The sequence below is a fragment of the Elephantulus edwardii genome, unplaced genomic scaffold (genome assembly GCF_000299155.1).
Source record: "Elephantulus edwardii isolate Elephantulus edwardi_28Jun2011 unplaced genomic scaffold, EleEdw1.0 scaffold00010, whole genome shotgun sequence".
Taxonomy (NCBI): domain Eukaryota; kingdom Metazoa; phylum Chordata; class Mammalia; order Macroscelidea; family Macroscelididae; genus Elephantulus; species Elephantulus edwardii.
In genome coordinates, this window is record NW_006399760.1 from 4,767,202 (window position 1) to 4,791,039 (window position 23,838).

Below are 23,838 nucleotides of genomic sequence, written 5' to 3' on the forward strand. Positions count from 1 at the left end.
GAGACCGGTCCTTGGAAAGAGACATCATGCTTGGGAGGGTGGAGGGACGGCGCAGGAGAGGAAGGTCCTCTATGAGGTGGATTGATTCAATGACTGGGATAATTGGGATGGGAGTGTCGGAGACAGTGCGATTGGCACAGGACAGAGCGGAGTTTAAGGCTGTTGTACATAGGGTCGCTATGAGTCGCAGGTGACTCGACGGCACATAATAACAACAACACTTCTTTTAATTTCTTGCTTTCTGCTTTTATAGGTATTGAATATGGTTCCAGGTAGAATGAAATCCTTGACAATTTCAGATTTCATAATTGCATAAAACTGAAATACTTTAACACTGTTTAATTTTTGGTTTAAGTATGGATTAAAAATCAACATAAAGAAAACAAAAGCCTCAAAGTTAAACCAGTAAACAATCTCATGATAAATGGAGAATAGCTTGAAATTGTTAAAGATTTCTTCTTACTTGGACCCACTCAATACCCCTGGAAACAGCAATCAAGAAATCATATGATAAACTGCATTGGATAGATCTGTTACAAAAGACTTCTTTAAATCATTTAAAAAAAAACAAAACAAGACAAAAAATAAAAACACCAAATATGTCACTAGGAGGCTATATGTGTCCCTAAGTCTAGTCATGGAGTTTTCAATCTCTTTATATGTACATGAAATAGACAATTAATAAAGAAGAAAGAAGAAAAAAGACATCCACAAACGATGTCTCTAAATTATAGCATTGACAACAATACCCAGTATATGATGGACTGCTAGAAAATCAACTAAATCTGTCTTGGAAGAAGGCTAGTCAAAGTGCTTCTTAGAAATGAAAATGGTAGGACCCTCACCTCACACACTTTAGACACTTTATCAGGTGAGATCACAGCCTGGAGAAAGCACATTACGCTTAACAAAGCAGAGAATCATCAAACAAGAGGAAAATTCTCATCAAGACAGATTGATACTGTTGTTATAATAATGTGATTAAAGATAACAATGATTGAGAGAAATGAGCAGGACAAGATAGTGTGCTTCATTGTGTTGTACATAGGATTAATATGAATTGAATCTGATTCAAATATACCAAATATCAACAATATTTGTTCTTTAACAATAAAACAGAAATTTCAACATCACTATAAATACCTCATTAGTGCTTAAATAAAAGGTATAATATAAAAAACTCACTGATTTTCATGAACATATTTTAATAATATTCATCTATTTATTTCAAATGGTATTTATTTTATGTGATAGAACATTTCCTAGCTTGCCTCTGGAAACACTATGAACTTGAAGAAAAGATGAAAATTATACAAATGTTCAGGTCTTTCATTGATAGGGTCACTATGAGTCGTCTATGACTCGACGGCACTTAGCAAGAACAACATAGAGAGAGCTCAGTTGGCCTAGTGGACAGAAAATGATGCTACCAAGCCAAAGGTGGGTGATTTTAATCTGAGGACCTCAGGCCTTGTTTTACTTGTTTTTGGTCAAACATTCTTCTAAGTGGTATAGGACTGGTCTATACAGAGGTAACTCATGGTTGCTGTGATGGTGAAAACTGTGACACTGATGTGTCAAATGTGATAATGGTTACGCATGGTGGATAATGTTTGGTGGAACTCCCTGATTAAAACAAGCTTGGATACAGGAGTGTCATCCACTTCCAAAATAGCTTGCCTCCAGAAACTTTTTAAATGTGGAGAAACAATGAAAGTTGCACAAGTGCTCACATCTTTCATATATAGGGTGGCTATAAGTCCTCTATGACTTGAGGACACTTAACAACAACAACAGTCATTGTTTTGGAAGCAGACATGGTATCCATTTCCTAAACAACATGCCTCTGGAAATTCTACGAACTTCGATAAATGATGATGTTCATAGTAAGGCTTCACTCCTTTTGTTCATAGGGTCACTATGAGAAATGCGTGACTTGATAGTAATCAAAAATAACAACAACAGTCATTATTACCAACTCTTATTTACTTATACTTCAGAGTGCATGTTTAGGGCAGATGGTTAATGCCCTGGGAAGTTACCAAAAGTTTAAAAGTTCCAATTCACCTAGAGGTGACTTAGACAAAAAGACCTGACAATCTACTGAAAAATCAGCCATTTAAAACCCTACAGAGCAGAGTTGTACTGAAAACACACATGGGTTGCTAGGAGTCAACAAGGACCTTAATGCCTGCATCTGGGTCCTTTTAAAAAAAAATCTTCTCAAAGACAAGTATGGGTAATATTATATCTCAGTAGATGATGAAATTATAAAGATTTGCTACATCAGAGAGCTGGAAGATGACTAAGAATGACATAAGAATTGATGTCTTTTATGTGTGGTGCTGAAAAAGAATATTGAACAAACCATGGACTATCAAGGAACAAACAGATCTGTCTTGGAGAGGGTGAAACCAACCTTCTTGGAGGCAAGGATTTTGGAGCTCTGTCTCACTTACTTTGAACTCATGCCAGAAGGAACATCATGTTTGGAAGGGTGGAAAGACAGCATAGGGGTGCAAGACTCCTAATAAAGATAGATTGACACAGTAACTGGGGTAATGATGGTAGGGGTGTCAAGGACAGTAAGACTGGCTCATGATAGAGCAAGGTTCAGAGCTATTGTGCATAGGGTCACTTTGAGCTGCAGGCAACTGGATGGTACATAACAACAAATTCTATGTGGGAGATTTATCACTCCCCTCCTCTATTCAGAAGGCAGTATGAGGAGGTGAAACATCCAGCTTTTCTTTCTCACAAGAGGCTTGTTCTCTTGTAATGGGATCAAATCCTTGTCAAATCCTTGCAGGGATTTTTCCCAAAGTAAACTGTAGAAAACTTTAGCTCCTGACTTGAAATTATGGACTATGATCCTGGGGATGAGTGGTTCAATACCCTGAGGATAATTTCCCCATTGCAATGGACTAAGAGAGAAATCTCACATGCACAGTAATTGAAATAAAGCTTCATCATGCTAAAGTTCATCACAAAGGGCTGATGAACTTAATTAGCAGTCATAATTTTAGTGGTTTACATGAAAATGTGGTATGCTTTTATGTACCTCTCAGTGGCACATATTTATATACTAGTCATATTTTCAATTATTTTAAAAATAGTTACTTTCACATGATCTAATTGACAGGTTTGAGTAAATAAAGTTCATAATGGTAACACAAGCCATATTTAGAGTAATTTAAAAAATAAGAGTTAGTATAAAGGAAAAAAAAAAGAAGTGTTGATGTTGCCTGTAATAAAATTTTATTGAGCTTTGCATGGCACAGCATCATAACTCATTGTGGGCAGTCTGTCAGAGCGAGCTCAATGAAAACTGGTCAGGAATGCATCACACCACTCCTTTCTAGCTCATATTCCCATTTATTATACTCCAAGCAAGGCAAGTGATAGATTCTAGTCCTTTATGAACTCTTCTTTTAAAAGGCAGTTGAAAAAGTTAGGAATGAGAATTGATCTTTGTCATCTGTTTCATGATGGAAACAGAATGGCCTAATGCTTTAGCTAAGATATTCTACTTTTCATGCACTTGAAGCCAAAAGGTAAAAGACAACAAAACTAATGTCAAACCTGGATATTTCTGTTGTCATTGTCTTCCAGAAAATATCATTCTTGCTATTTATTTTTTGCCATAACGTTTTGTGTCAAATTAAAAGGGGGAAAAATTAAGTTCGTTTCATATCACAAATACTTTGCTCTTTCAAAGATGAATTAGTAACAAGAAAATGTAAGCAAGGTCCTCTCAGCCAACAGTAATCATTAAAAAGCGTAAACTCTGAACTCTTTTCCATATTACATGTAACACTAAAAAACTACGTCCACTGCCTTTGAGTTGATTATAACTCACAGTAAACCTTAGTGAGAGGAGAATGTCTCATCGTTCTCCCACAGAGTGATGATGGATTTGAACTGTCAACTTTTCAGTGGCATTTTGCTTTTTCTTGATTATTACTAAAATATATTACCAATTTTATACGATAATGAATTTTTATATTCCCAGGTTTACCAGGATTTACATATACTGCATTCAATCAAAAGAAATTAAACACCATCACTACTCTTAAAAAAATGAAAAGTTCAACATAGAGAGTTTTTCAATGAAAATCATTTACATTGTTTCCATAGTTTATTACTGGGATATAATGTTCTTTTGAGTTCAAAAGTGTTTCTAAACTAAGCCATTTATTTACTTACTTGCAATATATGTCTTCACTGTCTTTGTTTATAATGCAGTGTCCCCCGTGACATCTTACACATTTATCAACCTCACATTTTGGTCCTTCATAGCGTGTTGGACAGACACATTTAACACTTCCATCATCTCTGATGTTACAGGATTCAGAATTCACACAATAGTGGTGACATATATCTAGAAAGAATGCACACAGGAAAACAAAATTATATGAAAAGATTATTTAACTTTGTTATAATAAATGTTATACAGTCAATCCATAAGGTTAATTTTTTTTAAAAAGTTTCAAACCATACTTAACTAGAATTCTTCAACTGTACTATTGACTCCTCTTTTTGCCTGAGTTAGACCCCATTTCAGCAGACTAAGAGCAGATATGTTAGTTTTATATCATGTTAGCTATAATCTTGTGACTCTGAATGTCAAAACTCAAGGCTGTTCTTTAGCTTTCCTTCTAATAAACATTATCACTGTTACTTTAAAATAGCCAAAAACATTTCAAGATTTATTTAAGTGTCATGTACAGTTACTTCCTTTTTACAACCTCTTTTCATCTTATGAATAGTATAGTGTGTGCTGAGCAGGGGACTCTTGGTCTTGATGCAGTGGAAAGAAGCCTCCATAGAGTCAGGCATAAGAACTTCCAAGCTTCTGGGAAGGTGAGCAGACTAGTAGTAGATAGTTCCTATGGAACTTGGAAATTGGACTAGAAAATGAACTAATCCAAGACAAGTGAGAAGAACTATCTGAAGTCTAGGCTATTATTTCCACTCCAGAGTGACAATCAGAGAGAAAATCTCCTGGTAAACTTAGCTTCTACTTTTTAAAATATATTTCCTATTAAGAGTTACAATTTCTCAGAAAGATTTTCTCCCAGTATTTACACTCTTCTTGAACATTAGTAATAAAATAAAGATCATTTCATAACACGATGACTTTGTGATTAGACACTCTGCATTAGCTTCTTGAAAAGCATACTGGTATATATTTACAGTGTTTTTTATAGGTATATATTTATAATTTATCAGATTTGAAATATTAAAATAATAGTATAAATAATTTTAAGTCAGAGAATTATTAAATAGCCTCAAAATTTTTTGAAAAGTTGTAATTTTATATTAGATATTTAAGAAATGATGTTAGATTAAACTATGCTTGTGAGGGTGGAGGGACAGCGCAGGAGGGGAAAGCCCTCTATGAGGTGGATTGATTCAGTGACTAGGGTAATCGAGATGAGTGTGTCAGAGACAGTGCGATTGGCACAGGGCAGAGCAGAGTTTAGGGCTGTTGTACATAGGGTCACTATGAGTCGCAAGCGACTCGACAGCACATAACAACAACAACAATTTTAACAATTTTAACAACAACAACTACAATTTTAGATAAAACTACAATTTATAACATTAACCTGCTGCATCACAAAATTATATTGGATGAGAAAAATTGAATTTATTTATAATTCTGATATGTATTTTATCAAATCAGGCAGAAGTTAAATTTATTAACAAGTATGCTTCCTATTTACAAAATTCATTTCCAGATTTTTTTTTTATGCTTGCTGTTGTATTTTAAATAGTAGCCTAGTTGAGGTCCAATGTAAAAGTCTGCTAATATAAGTTTGGTTTATATTTGAGAAAAATAGCATTTTAAAATCATAAGAGACACAGCAATTTAAAAATTAAAGCAAATATTAGTACTGTTACATTATGTTGTCTGTAGTTGCTTTAAATTGGCAGTTAATGTACATAAAGCAAATTCTGTTTTGTTTTGTTTTAAGAAAGGATGTATTTGCAGTAATGGATGTTATCACCAAGCCTAACTTTCAATGCAGAATGGTTTAGTAGTCAGTTTTGAGGAGAGCTCATGTCTTAGTTATCTTGTATGGCTAAACTGAAATAATACAGTTTTGATTCTAGAATTCTAGAATTTAAGGTACTGGCTCGAGGGGAATGTTATCTCTCTCTGTTATCCTGCTATGAACTATTGCTTCTGAGAAGTCTTCATGTGGTATGATATCCCTCATCTTGGTCTGTGCTTCTCTCATTTGATTGTTTAATTTCTTTTATAGAGCAAAGAAATTGACTCAAACCAAACCCTTTACTAATCATACTTTATAAAAAAAACTTGTATCTAATCATATATCCTTTTAAACAGTTTTCTCCCTCATCTGTTTCAATGCAGTATACATTATTTATCCCACCTTTCTCAGTGTCCATTTTGTTATGACAGGAGTCCAGAACGAAGGTAGCATAGTGGAGTGGACTTGGGGGAAGAGATTGAATAACAATGAAATGAATTTTTTCTTTTACTTAAAAAAAAAACAAAATAAAACAACAAATTGGAGGATTGGGGTTGGCAGGGAGAAAAGTGTAACAGTGAATGAATGGAAATCCAAATTATCTGTACACTTTCATTGAAGTAAAATAATTTTAAAAAGCAATACGAAGACTACTCATTCCCAAAAGAGATTATATTAATAGATATATAGGTCAGGATTTTAAAACAAATATTTTTGAAGGACACACTTAATCCATAACTAGAAGTCGAACAACACAAAGACCAAATTAAAACAAAAATAAAACATTAAATATATGTCATTTGAACATTGGAGATAATTTCCATCATAAAAATATTATTTATTCAACACTAAAGACTGAAGTCCAGGTAACTTGTGGGATGACAGAAATGACAAGAATAGTGAGACTTTGTCTCACATACATTGGACACATGGTTAGGAGGAGGTAGACTTTAGAAAAGAACATCATACTTGGAAAGATAGAGGCTCAGAAAAGAGAAGAATTGACATAGTGGCTATTGCAGCAGAATTATGTCAGAGATCGTCAGGATAGGCAGGGTTCAGATCCAGTGCTCATACACACAGACACTATGGGTCATAGTTGACTCAATGGTGCCAAACAACAATAACAAGATATGGTAAAAATGAGTTCACTAAAGTGACAGTAAAGAAAGACTGAGTTGAATAGCAAAAAGAAATAAAAAATTAAAAAAAAAACAACTTGAATGTATAATAATTGAAACCAATGGAAAAAATCATTAAGGAAAACATTTGACCAGATTTCAAAGAACAGCTCTTAAAGAAAAAGAACTAGAGTGCATTATGCAAAAGTGTGGAGTTAGAAGTATACCTCTCAAAATTAAAGAACTAAAGGGCAGGTAAAAGAAACCTCTCATTGACATAATGAATGATTCCATGGAAACAATATTAAATGGCACAGTGTAAAAAGCGCAAGGACAATGTTAGGATGGCCATATCTGACCTTTAACAACTTCACAAAGAAAAACATTCCCATCAACTTTGTTTCAGTTTTTCAATCCTTCAGTGCAATTTTCAGAGTCTCTTCTGACATCTATTTCAGGTTTTTTCTTTCTCCTCCTTTTTAATGACCTTTACTCTCTGCATGGATGACATCCTTGATGTCATTCTACAACTCATTTGGTCTTCGATCATTGGTGTTCAATACTTCAAACCTATTCCCAGGATTATTTTGAAGGCCATGTGGAATAGAATCAAGATCATATTTTGGTTCTTGTGGATTTGTTTTCATTTTCTTTGGCCTCAATTTGTGTATCTGATATACAATCCACCCATGGCCTAGTTTTGACTGCTGTTATTGAGCTTCTCCAAAGATTTCTTCCACAGATGTAGTCAATCTCATTCCTATGCAGTCCATCTTATGAGGTCCATGTGTAAAGTTGCCATTGTGTTTTTTAAAAACACATTGTATTTTTTTAAAAAGACAATGTGGCTTCTGCAAGACTTGCTTTTATGAGTAATAGGGCATCAATGGCCTGTTGTGTTTTTGTTTTTTGTTTGTTTTTATAGGGGTACAGAGCATTTTTAACTTGGTCTTCTGTAAGTATAGAGATTTTGGGGGTTAAAAAAGCACATACAAAGACTTCAGAGAGGTTAGTTGGTTTGCAAGAAGCAGTAATAAAAAAAAAAGAAGCAGTAATCTAGTTGCCATAGATGAAGAATACCTCTAAAGTACAGCATTGAGTGATATTATTTGACAAGAAAAGGGTGTGATTACAGTAAGAGAAAGAAACATTGCTTACTGCTTTAGTACACTTTTAGGAGAAAGTTGGTTTTTTGGTTTTAAAAAAAAAGACTGTTTTTGAAAAACTTGTTGAACATAAAATTTTATCATTTGATTTTGAGCCTCATTTTTGTCATTATGTCTATACTTTCTGACCAATATTCCTTCTTCATAGTTTCAATTTTGGCATTTCAGTCACCAGTTATCATTAGCACATCTTGATTGCATAGTATATCTTGGTTGCCAGTTTGGCCACTCTTGGGCTGTAAGATTTGGTATTTTTGTTTTTCTATTTCCTCCTCTTTGGCTCTAGCTGTAGGAGCATATAGTTGGAAAACAGTGATATTAATAGGTCTTCCTTGTACATGTATGAATAATATTCCATTGCTCACAACATTGCACTTCAGGATAGCACTAGAAACTGATTTTTTTACTGTGAGTGCAACATCATTCTTCTGTTTTTAATTACCAGCATAGTATACCATACATACAAGTATCTGATTCAAAAGGGCCAAAGCTAGTTCTTCTTATCTCACTCATGCTTAGAATGCTGATGTTCATGAATGCCATTTAATCTTTCACAACTTCTAGTTTTCCAACATTCATGCTTCATAAATTTCATGATCCAATTAGTAAAAGGTGTTTACAACTATTTTTCCTCATTTTTATTGACTTCCAATCTGGGCTTTACATCTACTATTATAACTATCTGTGGTCCTCAACTGTTCAAAGGCTTTCCAAAGGGTTTTGTTGATAGCATTTTACAAATGAAAAGTAGTGGGTCAATGGAGGAGAGGCAGATCCTCAACCGAGTGGATTGACACGGTGGTTGTCACAATGGGCATGGATGAGTCAGGAAGTATGAGGGTGGCACAGGATAGGACAGGATTCAGATCTGTTCTTCATAGTGTTACTATGAGTCATACTCAACTCAATGACACCTAACAACAACAGTAACATGTAAAATTACCTTGAAGAAAAAAATCTGTGGGCGGTGTTCTTACTCTAAAGGAAGGGACCCAATAGAATGTGAAGATCATAGAACTATATCATTAATAACACTTGAAAGCAAAATATTGCTGAAGATCCCACAACAATGACTAAAACAGTACATTTACCTGAAACTGCCAGAAGTTCAAATAGGGTTTAGAAGAGACTATAGCACCAAGAATACCATTGCTGATGTCAGATGAATCCTGACTAAAAGCAGAAAACATCAGAATGCTTATTTGTGCTTTATTGATCATGCTAAGTCCTTTGGCCATATGAATCATAACAAAATATGTTAATATTGAGAAAAATTATAATCTCAGAACATTTAACTGTGCTCAGGTTAAATCTGTACCTAGATTAAGAAACTGTCATTCTAACAGAGCAAGGAAATACTTTAAAAAAAATCAGGAAGGGTGTGCTTCAGAGATTTATCCTTTCTCTGTATCTATTTGATCTGTATGTGGAGTAAATAATTTATGAAGTTGAGTTTTGTGAAGCACAATATATCAGATTGAAAAGGAAACTCAAAATCAACCTGTGTTATGCAGATAATACAAACTTGCTTGCTGAAACTGAGGGGAACATTTTGCTTGCTGCAGAAGATCAAGGACTACAACCTTTGGTATGGTTACATCTCACCATCAAGAAAACAAAGGTCCCCACTACAGGACAAATTGAAAACAACATCGTGATAAATGAGAAGATATTGAAGCTGTCAATGATTTAGTCTTGCTTTGATCAATAATCAAAACCCTTGGTAGCAGCAGTAAAGGGATCAGAAGATGTATTGCATTGGGCAAGTCCACTGTCAGGATTCCCTCCAAACTGTGAAGTGCAATGATGTCAGTTTAAAGACTAAGATGCTTCTGATCCAGGTCATAGTCTTTTCAATCACCTATACACCTTAAAGATGGAAAATCAATAAGGATGACAGAAGAATTCACATGTTTGAGCCGTGGCTTTTGAGGAGAGTATTGAATATTCCATGGATAGCCAAAATAACAAATAGAAGATATGTGTTGGGAAAAGTGCAACTGCAGTGCTCTTTGGAGGTAAGAAGGTGAGGTTTCATCTCTCATATAAAGGGCCAGTGCTTGGAAAGGGGCATCATGCTTGGAAAGATGGAGGATCAGCAAATGAGAGGAATACTCTCAAAAAGATGGATTGATACAGTGACAGCAGATTTAACATGTCAAAGAGGCTAGGATGGCACAGGAAAGGACAGGGTTCAGGTCTGGTTTTCACAGGGTTGCTATGAGTGATAACAACACTTAATGACAATGTGAAATTGCATAAATAGATGCTATATTTTCATCGATGTCATGTCTCCATATGTTGTTGCTGTTGTTATGTGCCATTGAGTCACCTGTGATTCATAGCAACCCTACATACAACAGCCCTAAACTCTGTCCTATCCTGTGCCAATCTCACTATTTCCAATACACCTACTTCCATTACCCTAGTCACCAAATCAATTCATCTAATCGAGGGTCTTCCTCTCCTGCACTGTCCCTCCACCCTCCCAAGAATGAAGTCCCTCTACAAAGACTGGTACCTCCTTGCAACATGTCTCCATATATGCTAAAAAATTATGGTACACCCATATATAAATTCTAAGTATTGCTTGATCTATCTATCTAATAGAAGGATTACTCTATTAGCAATTCACAACTCATAAAAAATTGGTTTACTAATTTTGCACAGTGTCACGAAGGATGCTGTATGAAATGGTTTCTTTGTATGTAGCTACTCTCTTTGGTTCTAAGGGATCTACTTCTGATTTAGTACAATATTAAAGGGACCAGGACAGCTCAGTTGTCACTCCAGAGACCTTTTCCTTATCTCACAGCTTGGGGGGAAACTATTATCCTATGCAAGTTACCGCTTTAAGCTTAAACATCACCTTAAAGTCATTTTGACAGAAGCCTTTATAAAAGATGCATACACATTTTCCAATATAAATTACCGCAATCTTTTCATTAATGACAAATTCATTGTGAATACCAATTATTCATTATGAATACACATTATTTATAACAGCCTAACTTTAAGAAATGTTTTTACAGACTTTGGATTTTCTTTTTCATGTTTCTTCAATGATTAAGTGAAAGGTTAGTAAATATAAAGCTGCCGATATATCTAAATAGAAAACAATAATTCTTCCAAAAAATTAATAAAAGGATTAAGGAACTGTCAGTGGCTAACAACAGCATATTCAGCAAAACACTGATGTTCTAGTTAGTGACAGGGTTACATTTTATTTCCTCCTTCAATTTTTACACTTAATTTAATAATCCCTTACTTTAGAAGGATGCTTTTTAAAAAGTAGATTAAAAGAATACAAGTTAGAAGGAAACCAAGCAGAAAACACTTTGTTAAAGTGTGGCAAATAAGGAAATTAGTGAAAAATAGAATAGGGAATTCTAGTAGCCTAATACAGCACTGGTCTTTCTCTCTGCTGTACTGAGTTAACTTGGGGTTTCTATGATGCTGAATGCTGTGCCACTGGAGTGTCAAATGCCATAATGGTTACCCATGGTGGACAGTGTTTGGTGGAGCTCCCAGATTAAGACAGGAGTGGCATCTACTTCCTAAACAATATGCCTCTGGAAACTCTATGAACTTAGAAAAATGACAATAGTTAAAGAACAGGATTAAAATCTTTTGTTCATAGGGTTGCTATCAGTTATTCTCTAACTGACAGCACTTAACAACAAAAGTAATAAGAAATTGCAATACAATACAAAAAGCACATAATTCAAATTCACCAGCTGCTTTGCAGTAGAAAGATGAACAATCTCTTCTTATGCAATTTAGTGTCTCTGAAAACCAGCTGGACGGTCACCAATGGGTTGATTCTGACTCAAGGTACTCAACACTAACAACAGTGAAAATAGAAGAAAGAGAGAGGAGTGTAGCTGGTTTGTCAGCAATTGGTCAAAAGAAGAAGCATGGATTCATAGAAGGCAAAGTTGGTGGAACAGTGTGGTTGATTTTCTATTGCTCAAATGTACAATAACAAAACAATGGAAGTAATGGATAACTTAACTATAATAATACAATGGAAATGGTAACAGATCATTTGCTGAGGACTTGTATATGCCAAACTTATACTAAGAACTGTGGTAAAAACACAGAAGTACAAAGACAACTACAGTCCTAAAAGAGGTGGCAAACATTTTAACGGAAACATTTTGAGACAAGATAGAAAAACAGAACATAAAGTGACTTAATCAATGTGACAAAAACACAATTAATTACTAAGAACAATGTAAACTTTTTGTTACCATGAAACTTTCATCTCATAAATTTTGAGCATGATATGATAATTGAAATGTTCTGCATATGATAAGAACAAGAAATAATGACATATAATTAATCTGTGCTAAGAAAGTAGATTATCATGAAATTACATAATAATACTTTATACTCCCAATACAAAAACTGTTATAACCTCTATATTGTAATTACACCAAGAACTACATTGTAGCAAAAGACACAATCATGTAATCTAAAGTACAAAGATGAATATATAATTAGTTGGTATTCATATGATAATTAGGTAGAACATAGCTGGAGAAATAGTGAATGGCTATTTTATACAACAGAAAAAAAGTAATTTACAAATGAGATAATTGTACTCTCTATCTTTCAAGCAACAAGAAATAAAGAAGAATACTCATTTTATCTTTGTACAGCCTTTGGGTATAGTGCATAAAACATGTATCTTCAGATAGATAGATATAGAGATATATAAAAAGAAATGTATTGAGAAACACTTATCTCTAAAATCTATAATGTCACTCAACTTTTTCCTCAAATATTTTTTTCTATCAAAAAAGTAGTTGTCAGAACTCTTTAATTATTAATGTATATTTGCAATTGGAATTTTCCCAATGTCATGTTGTTGTTTTATCTTATTGAGCTGAAATTGACTTATAACTGACCTCCAGTGGATTTTCAGAGGCAGCAAATTGTATGGGAATGGATTGTCCATCATTCTCCCAAGAAGCAGCTAGTGGATTAAAGCTGCATGCCTTTGGGTTGTCAGTACAGCCTCTAACTACTAGGTCACCAGAACATCCTTTCACAACTTTACGGTGAGTGAAATATAATATTTGGTGTTTTTTATTAAGAAATTAAACAAATGTCATAGCAAGTAAACAAGGGATAAGAATACTTAAGCAAGAATAGTGAGGAATGGGGGAGGCCTTTAATTCGTAATATTTAATGGTTATACTGAGAGGACTTAATTATATAGTTATATGTATAAACATGATTTTTCGTTTTCTTTGGATTTGACCTGAAGTATTTAAAAAAGAAGTTCTAGAAATTGACTTTAAAATTAATAATGTATAATCAGTTATTATTATTAACTAATAATTTAGAAGCATAAAGAAACTAACAGTAAATTAAATGAAAGATTGAGTTCTTTTCACAAAGAAGACTAGATAAATTCCACAGTGCATATATTCACATATTCTATAACTAAGAGCCCTGTTTGAGTACAATTTTCGGTAAAACTTCACTGCAGTTTAATTGTGTCCCAGGAGAACTTGGCTCTATGAATTTTGCTAGTATTCTCACAAACAAGTGGGCTTATGACTATTTTTCTGGAGCTACAAAATGTCAAAAAATTTTCAGGACAGTCAATTTTTGATTACAATCTGTATCAAGATGGAATCTCAAGAAAACAACAATAAAATTACTGTCTAAAATATGAGGAAATTGGTGACTATATTCACTTTTTGGCTAAAAATGTTATTTCATTTAAACTTTGTCAACAAAGAAACTTCTCATTTCAGTCATTTTGAACAAATCTTACTGGACAGTTTTTGGTGGAGTTTGCAGATTGAGACAGGCTTGGAAGTAGGAGTAGTATCTGCTTCCTAAACAACATGACTCCAGATACTCTATGAACATAGAGAAAGGACAATAGTTATAGAACAGGGATTCAGGTCTTTTGTTCCAAAGGTTGCTATGAGTCAGGCTTAACTTGACGATCCTTAACAACCACAACTTCAAAAAAAAATAGGCAAGTTTTTTTGTGTTTTTAAAAAGTTAATTGGTCTGCTTACAATCAATAATATGCATTGTGTTTTATATAATTAATTTTATTGATGTTTTATTTACCATTAAAAGCATTTATTGAATGTTTTCCCCAAATTCATTGCTCTTGAGTAGGACCTGACTCATAGCTGACCCTCCAGAAAGGTCAAAAAAGAGGAGATTGCTTATCTTTCTTTTGCCTAATTGCTGGTGCATTCAAAGTACCAGACAAGGGACATCTTTAGTTTAAAAGTACAATTTGGTGGTGTCAAGGGTTCAGCGATTACTTTCCTAGCCACTGAGATAGACTGTGCCACATGAATGGGTGAGGACATGCAAATAGGGTATGTTATTTTATTATTTACAAGGGGATTGACTAGTCTTGCCATTAAGTTGAGCAGATTTAGCTGCAGAAATTGAGGATTTCAGCATCAGCAAAGAAGAAGTAGAAAATGCAGAGTACACATCTTTCAGGACCAAAGATTCCAAATCCACTCAGACCAAAGGCTAAAGGAGCAGCAGCAGCAATTACAGCACAGAACTAGAGACCTGACGTGAGGCAGAGTTGAACTAGGACCGTCACCCCATGGAACACTAGCTGGGATCCATCGTACAAGAGTGTTGGAGGACTTGGAGATAAAAGCCATGAAGCCTGAGGTACTTCCATGCACATTTCAGAAGCTGTCTTGACTGATTGTACTTTGTTCCTAACCTGAATTATAGAAATTTTATTTCCCTGATAAACCTCATGATCTTGAGTACAGTTCTGTGTGGTCTGTGAGTTATTGCAGCAGATTTCAGACAGAATTGAAGAGTTAGACTAGGTTATAATTATTCGAAAAAGTTGCAGGAGTATAGGGCATATTTGACCTCATAAGTAATGGTTTTGTGCTGCAAAGGATGATTATGGGACAGTTCTCTCCTGTGAAGTTTGTAGAGGTAAGATACAGCCAACAGCATATTATCCTTGCTCCTTTTACAAACTCCCTACAGACTATGCCACCTGATAATTCTCAAATGTTTTGTGTAAGTTAAAACAATGCAGTCAGTTATCAATTCACATATAAGGAAGACCTGTTAATATAAGTATTATTAAATTTTACATACAGACCACTAAAATTAACATAATAAAATGAGATTTTCTTCCAACATCTGTGGTCTGAAATGAACCAAATATATATTCAACATTCATTAATAATTAATGGTTATTGGAATGAAAAAATCTGGAAACAAAGAAGTACTGATAGTAAGAAAATAAGAGCTTGCTAATAAAAATGAGTTCATAGAATGGATTATGGATTTATGACAAACAAATTACTTTTCAGATGAATCTGGAATGAAGGCAGAGACTATACGAAAAATGTTTTTGTTTTATTGACTATGCCAAAGCAATGGATAACACTGTTGTTGTTATGAGCCATCAAGTTGCTTGTGACTTATAGTGACCCTATAAGCTTAAAGTTGTTTTGCAACAGCTTTGAATCATGTTTTAACCTGTGCCAATATGATTATCTCTGACACACCTACCTTCATTACCCCAGTCACTGTATCAATCCAGCTCATCAAGGATCTTTCCTCTCTTGTGCTGTTCCTCCACCATCCTAAGCATGATGTCCCTCTCCAAGAAATTGTCTCTCCTTGCAACATGCCAAAAGTATGTCATCTGAAACTTCAGAATCCTTGCATACAAGAAGCAGCTTGGTATCACCCTCTCAAGGATGAACCTATTTGTTCTCCTAGCAGTCCATGGCATATTCAAATCCCTTCTCTAGCACCACAACTCAAGGGCATCAACTCTCTTTCTATCATTCCAGTCATTGTGCTATACAGCTGACACAAGCTTGTTTGCTGAAACTGAGAAGGACCTGAAGCACTTGCTTCAGTAGGTTGAGGAATTAAATGTGGATTGAAGCTCAACATCAAGAAAACAAAGATTCTCACCACTGGGCCAATTCATAGTATCATGATAGATGGTGAAGAGATTGAGATTGTTAACAGCTTCCATTTGCTTGGTTCCACAATCAGCACTCTTGGCCCAGCAGCCAGGAAATCAAAAGCCAAATTGCATTGGGAAAGTCTGCTGTCAGAAACCTCTCCAGTGTACTGAGGAGAAACTATGTCAGTCTAGAGACTAAGGTGAGCCTGATCCAGGCCATAGTCTTTGCAATTACTTGCTATGGATTAGAAAGATAGGTAATACTGTGAAGAATGGACATTATAGAGCCCTAAATGATGCTCACAAGAAATCTGCACACAAACCAAGAACTCTTGTCTGAACAGAAAAAGGGAACAGTGAATAGGTTAAAATCAGGAAAGGTGTGTTTCTAGGTTGTATCCTTTCTCCATCCTTACCACATTTGAATTCTAAACAAATAGTCCAGGAATCCGAACTGTGTGGAATTAGGATTGGTAAAAGACTCATCAACACTCTGTGATATGCAAATAGCACAACCTGATTTCCTAAAAGTGAAGACTTCAAACACTGGCACAGTTCAAAGACTAAGACTTTACATATGGATTACATCTTAATATCAAGAAAACAACAATCCTTTCTACTGAACCAATAGACAGTATCATGGTAGATGAGAAAAAATGCAATGGTTAAGAATTTCATTTTACTTGGATTCACAATCAATAGTCATGGTAACAACAGTCAAGAAATCAAAAATATGTTGCATTGGAAAATCCACTGTCAAGGGCATCTAGAAAGTGAAAAAGAGCACAAAGAAGTGAGTTTCATGGTAAAGATGCACCTGATTCAAGTCGTGGTCTTTTTAAATGCTTTGCATCTGAAATATGGACAATGAATAAGACAGGCAAAGAAAAATTAATGTCTTTGAATTGTGATGTTAGTGAAAAGAATGAAATATTTCATGACTGCCCAAATAATGAACAAATCTTTCTTGAATGAAGTACAACCAAGTGCTCCTCTCACACATTTTGAGTGTGATGTCAGAATCAGTGTGAATCTTCTTGGAAAGATTCATCATCTGAGAAAGGTGAAGGGCTAGAAAAAGAGAAGGACATTCTCAAATAGATCAAATGGCACAGTGATTGCAATAATGAGTTTGAGCATATCAAGAGATCATAGGAAGGCACATGATAGGACAAGTTTTAGATCTGTTGTTCATTGGGTCACTATTACTTACAGTCAACTCAAAGCCACCTAAAAACAACAATGTTCAATATTTTTACTGAGCAAACAAGCTAGGAAGCCGCACTGTATAAAAAGCAACAGGGTGGAAGGAAGACTTGCCAACAAAGGTGATATACAAATAAAACATTGTTTACTAAAATTAAGATGACTGGAGGCATTTTTTAATGAAGGTGAAGGATTCAAAACTTCCACATGCAAGTCTTTTTTTCGATACTGAGAAAATTCTCACAAACAGACCAACAGGCCCAATATCATAAATTAAGATTGAAATTGTCAATAATTTTATTTTACTTCAATCAACAATCCATGAAAGTAGGAGTCAAAAAAATCTAGTTACATATTGCAATAAAGAAATCTGCTACCAAGGAATTTTTTAAAATGCTAATGAACAAGAAGGTTTGGTTAGAGCATAAGGTACAACTGACTCAAGCCATGGTATTTTCAATTGTTTCATCCACATGTGAAATTTGGACAATAAATAAAGAATATCAAAAGAGCATTGATACCTTTAAATTGCCACTTTGGAAAACAATAATAAATACACCACGGACTACTAAAAGAACAGATGCATCTACCTTGGAAGAAGTGCAGCCAGGGTTCTCCTAAGAGGTAAGAACCATGAGGCTGTCTCACAATTTTACATGTGAACATATGAGGAATGTCAAATGAGGGCATGCGAGGAGAGGCCAACCCCTGAAAAAAGACATCAAGTTTGGAAAAGTAAAAGGTCACAGAAAGAGGAAGAGAGGACTTGCAACGGTTTTAACCACAGAACTGTGAGGATAGTGCTCAATCAGATAGAGTTTGTTTTGTTGTAGACAGCTTGGCGGGGGTGGGGTGGTTGTGGGGTATTGATGTTGTGTTCCAGGAGATCAAGACACTTATTGAAATGGGAAAATCTGTACTCAAGAACTTCTCCAAAGTACTCGGGAGAAATGACTGTCTTTTCAATCCCTTGTTTTGCATCTGAGAGCTGGACAATGAATAAGATGACCAAGAAGAACTAACACCTTCAAATTGTGGTGTTGGAGAAGAGTACTAAATATTCCACAGACTGCCAAAAGAACAAATAGGTATATCTTGTAGAAGGTGCAGTCAAAGTGCTCCCTGAAGGCAAAGAAGATGAAGCTTCGTCTCACAAAATCTGGGCACATTGCTAGGAGAGGTTATTCCTCGGAGAGGGATATAATCCTCTGAAAGGTGGAGGGATGGTGAAGGAGAAGATCCTCAATCAGGTGGACTCCTTTTCAACCAGGATACAGAGACTCTAGCAATATGCTTGAGTATGTCAGAGATTGTGAGGATGGCACACAATAGAACAGAGTTCAAATCTGTTGTTTGCAGCATACCTAGGAGTTATACTCGACTTGATGCACAACAATAATATTACAGGGATGGTTAGGATAACACAGGATCAGGAAGGGTGCAGATCTGCTGTTTCTAGGGTCACTATGAGTCATGATTGACACAATAACACCTAAGAACAGTGATATTTTTCATTATGGACCATGAATCAAGATTGCAAGTGTAAAACATCATATTTAACAAATGGGCCTTTGAATCATATTTCTAATAATATTTTGAATCAAATTATTTTCTATTTCTCAAGACATACTTAATGAGTATCTAGTTCTTCAGGGCACTTTCCAATAAATAGACTTACTTCCTTATAATTCATTTTCATGTGACTTTGGCACACTGAAACATTATCTCACTTGCTAGTCTTACCAATAATTAGGACAGATAAAAAGTGTTTGTAACACTATATAATCGCCAAATGAACTTTATCCTTTGCAGACCATAGAGAATTAGTTTGTTTCTGTAATGGTGTAATCATCAGTAGTTGAACATGAAGGCTATGACATTCACTGTAAGATCAGAATCTAATTTTATGTAAGATCAGAATCTTATTTTATCTTTCTTTATAAAGCTTTAAAAATTTACTATTTTACAGCTTTGGTTTTTCAAAACATGTCAGTACATATTCCAAATGTCATATAAATCACCATTTATATTTGAATTAATTCCTTTAAAATTATGCTTACACATAGTGGAGTGCATTTGGGGTGGGGGGTGGGCATGGTCGGGGGTTGGGGGGGATTGTATACCAAGAAGAAGTTTATCTTTTGCTTTTCAAAGAGAGGAGCAGACTGGGGGGGAGGAGGGTAAAGATAAAAGGGCAACAATGAGTGAATGAAAATCCAAAATCTCTGTAAATGTTCATTAAAATTAATAAAATAAAATTTAAAAATATGCTTACAGAGGTATTCAACAAGAAACTATTTGCTTGGTTTATTGCAAGCCTCCAGTAAATATCATTGTTTAATATGCATTTCTACCTGTGATTTGTGCATCATATTATTTTCAAATCCCCATTTATGTTTGCAGGGAATTTTAGTGAATTCAGGAAGCTTACTTACTATCAAGTTAACAGAATCACAAACACTTCTATTCATTCGAATTGTCACTTCTTAATTTTCTTTTTGAAAGCTCTGTTTAATACAAACTACACACTGTTGTTGAAGTTGTGTAACATTGAGTCAGGACTGATTACTAGCTGACTGTCCAGTGAGTTTTCAGAGGCAATTATTCACACAGGCAGCGATTGTTCATATTTCTCCCACAAAGTAGCTAACGTGTTTGAATCCTGTGCCTTTGGGTTTACAGTGCAATACCTTACCCCTAGGCTACCAGAGTTTCCTAATTGCATGACATACTATGTTACACCTTCAACTAAGTATTTTTAAGGTTATCTTATTGTGCATATTATTTTATTTATTCACCATTTCTTAAATGTAAAAGAGAAGAGTTCTGTATCATGCAAAATGTTAATATGGCATGAAAGAAGATTTTTAAAAAGCACCAAAAACCTTTCCATCATCTCATGATTGAAGGACAAAAGTATTGTCTGTAGATTATTATGAGTTTAAGATTATGTCATAATCAAGGCCCATGTAGTTAACATGCTGATGTGCTATCAAACATTTCTAAAGGTTATTTTTTTACTTGGGAAGCAAGAGTGGCATTCACTTCCTTAACCACATGCCTTTGGAAACTATGAAATTTGAGAAATGACAGTCATGGAAAGATCTCAGGTCTTTTGTTCATGGAGTCACTATGAGTCATGCACTACTTGACAACAATCAACAACAATAAAAACATTTTTTACTAATGTGTAATTTCTAAAATTCCCAGTGAAAAATTCATGACTGAAAAAATGTACCAACAGTAAACTTGAAAATATGCTGTTGGAATCTGAAATGTAATCAAATGAGTAAAAAAGGCAGGGTGCTTCTGTATGTTATAAAAATAAAATACCATTTTAGATCAATGAGCCTTGCTGACAACATAAATCATGGTAGCTTTTTCATTTAATCTAAAAATATTATGCCATTTGTTTCTTTATTCACCAAAATTCATTTTAGACACATGTCTGCAAACACTGATTCCGCAAGTTGTAAAATAATGAGTAATATTCCCAAGTGTTTAACATGACAGTTAAATAAATTTCCATAAGCAGAGTTTTGACTCATGTATAATGTTACCCAGTTGTAAAAATCTACCTCCATCTCTGTTTCTAATATTTTCTACCTATCTTAATCATATAGTACTTCCTGAAATATTTCAGGGTTGGTCAATTTTTTTTTTTTTTTTTGTACAGTGATTTTGGCGTATTTCCTCCATCTGCTTTTGAGGCTTCCTTCATCATTCAAGATTTCGCCCATAGCATTTCTCAGTATTGCAACTCTAGGCTTGAATTTGTTTTTCAGTTCTTTCAGCATGAGAAATTCCAAGCAAATTTTCCCTTTTATTTTCCAATTTCAGCTCTCTGTGCATTTTATTGATGCTTCACTTTCCCTTCTTGAGCTACCCTTTGAAATCTTTTGGCTCTTTTATTTCAGCATCTTTCCATTTGTTTTGACTTTTCAATGTTCTGGTGTAATTTTCAGTGCCTCTTCTGACATGCATTTTGGTTCTCCTTTCTCCTATGCCTTATAGTGAGCCTTTACTCTCTCCATGGATAATATGTCCTTGATGTCATCCTATCATTCATCTGGTCTTTGATAATTGATGCTCAATACTTCAAACCTGTTCTTATGATGATTTTTAAATTCAGGTAGAACAGACTCAAGATAATATTTTGGTTCTCAAAGACTTGTTTTTCTTCAGCTTCAACTTGACATTGCACATGAATAATTGACTATCTTTTGCAGTCAGTACTTAGCCTTCTTGACTGTTGATATTACTGATCTTTCCAATGATTTTTCCACAAACGTAGTCAATCTGATTCCAGAGTAGTCCATTTGACAAAGTTCATGTTACAAGCCACTGTTTATGTTTTTAGAAAATATGTTTGTTATGAATAAATCATTGAAAATACAAAATTTAAATATTTTATTTCCAGCCTCATTTCTGTCACCAAACCCATACTTTCAAACTACCATTCCTTGTTTCCAACTTTTGCATTTCAGTCACCAGTTATCATTAAGTCCTCTTAACTGTATATTTGGTTGATTTCAACTGTAAAATTTGGTAAATCTTCAATTTCTTCCTTTTTTAAGACTATTTGAGAAGCTGGCCTCTATGAAAAAGAATGTGGCATCAGTATTGGAGGAAGACTCATCAATAACCTATGTTACAAAGATAACACAACCTGGCTTGCTTAAAGTGATGCAGAGTAGAAGCCCTTGCTGTAGAAGATCAAAGAATACTGTGGATTGCATCTCAACATTCAGAAAACAAAAATTCTTACCACTGGATTGATAGGCAGCATCATGACAGATGGAGATAATATTTAAGTTGTTAAATATTTCATCTTACTTGAATCCATAGTCAACATTCTTGGTTCTAGTAGCCAAGAAACCAGGAGATGTAGGTAAGCTGTCAAGAACCTCTTCAAATCATTGAGGACCATTGCTGTCATTTGAGGATTAAGATATGCCTGATTCAGGCCATAATCTTTACAATCACTTGCTGTGCATCTGAGAGCCGGACAATGAATAAGGCTGACACAAGAATTGATGCCATTTAGCTGTGGTGTTGGATAAGAGTACTAGAGTACTGATTTTCCCATGGAATGACAAGAGGACAAATCAATATGTCTTATAAAAAATGGAGTCAAAATGCTCCTTGGAGATAAAAAAAAATGAAACTTTACCTCACATTCCTTGGGCATGCTTCTAGAATAGGCTATTCCTTAGAGAGGTATATCATATGTTTAAAGATGAAGGGTTGTCAAAAGAGAGGAAAACCCTCAACCAGATAGATTACACAGTGATTTCACCAATGGCCTTTTAGGAGTCAAGACAGGGTTCAGCTCCGTTATTCATAGGGTCCCTGTGGGTAGTACTTGATTTGATGACACCTACCAACAACAAACTATCTCTCTAGTTTTTTGCTGCTAGAAATCCTGGGTCCGCTCTGATTCATACAATCCTATTTTAATAGATTGAAAACCTGTCATGATCTTCACGGTGCTTAAAAACATTGTGTAAAACTGACATTGCATAAGTCCATTTCATTCAAAGTCTTCATTTCTTTTATTGACCTTCAGGATTCTCTAGCATAATGTGCTTTTTCCAAGGACTTCCCACTCTGGTGACACCCAATATATGTGAGACAAAGTATTACCATCTTTATCTTTAAAGAAAACAACAACAACAACAACAACAAAAATCCAAAACCAAAACCTGGTTGTAGTTTCTCCAAGAAGGATGTGCTTGTTCCTATGGTATAGTCAACACTTTTTAACAATATCACAATTCAAAAGCATCAACAATCATCTCAGTCTTCCTTATGTATTGTCTGATTTTTTGCATGCATATGTAGCAATGAATAATACAATGGCTTGAGTCAGATACATTTTAATCGTTAAACTGACATCTTTCCTCTTTAGCACTTTAAAGAAATCCGTGATGTAAGATTTCCCCAGCACACTGTGCCTTTTGATTTCTTGATGGATACTTTATGGGTGTTGATTATGGATGAGTAAAATGAAATTGCTTAACTATTATTTTCTCCATTTTTTTTTTTCAGGTAGTTGTATATTGATTCTACTGTGAGAACTTTTGTTTTCTTTATATTGAGGTATAATCCATAATGAAGGCTAGACATTGATCTTCATAAGTAAGTGCTTCAAATCCACTTTATTTTCAGCAAGCAAAGCTTGTCATTTATTAATTCACATAGGTTATTGATGAGTCTTCTTTTACATTGTTCAGTGTCTTGGATTATTTGGTCAGAATACAAACTGATTAGGTTTAACAATTCAACAGCTTATTACCATCACATTGAATCAACTTATAATGACCCCTCAATGAGTTTTCGAAGTCTGCAAACTGCACAGAAGGATATAGCAAATCTTTCTCCTTCAGAGC

General features: G+C 34.7%; 1 protein-coding gene across 1 annotated transcript in view; it reads right to left on the reverse strand.

Moving 5' to 3' along the window:
- The window catches only part of LRP1B (low density lipoprotein receptor-related protein 1B), a 2,414,068-nt gene that overhangs the window by 81,304 nt on the left and 2,308,926 nt on the right, over positions 1 to 23,838 (reverse strand). Inside the window, exon 85 of the mRNA XM_006880809.1 lies at positions 4,207 to 4,381. Coding sequence (XP_006880871.1) covers positions 4,207 to 4,381 — 175 coding nt within the window. The remainder of the gene's footprint in view (positions 1 to 4,206; positions 4,382 to 23,838) is intronic.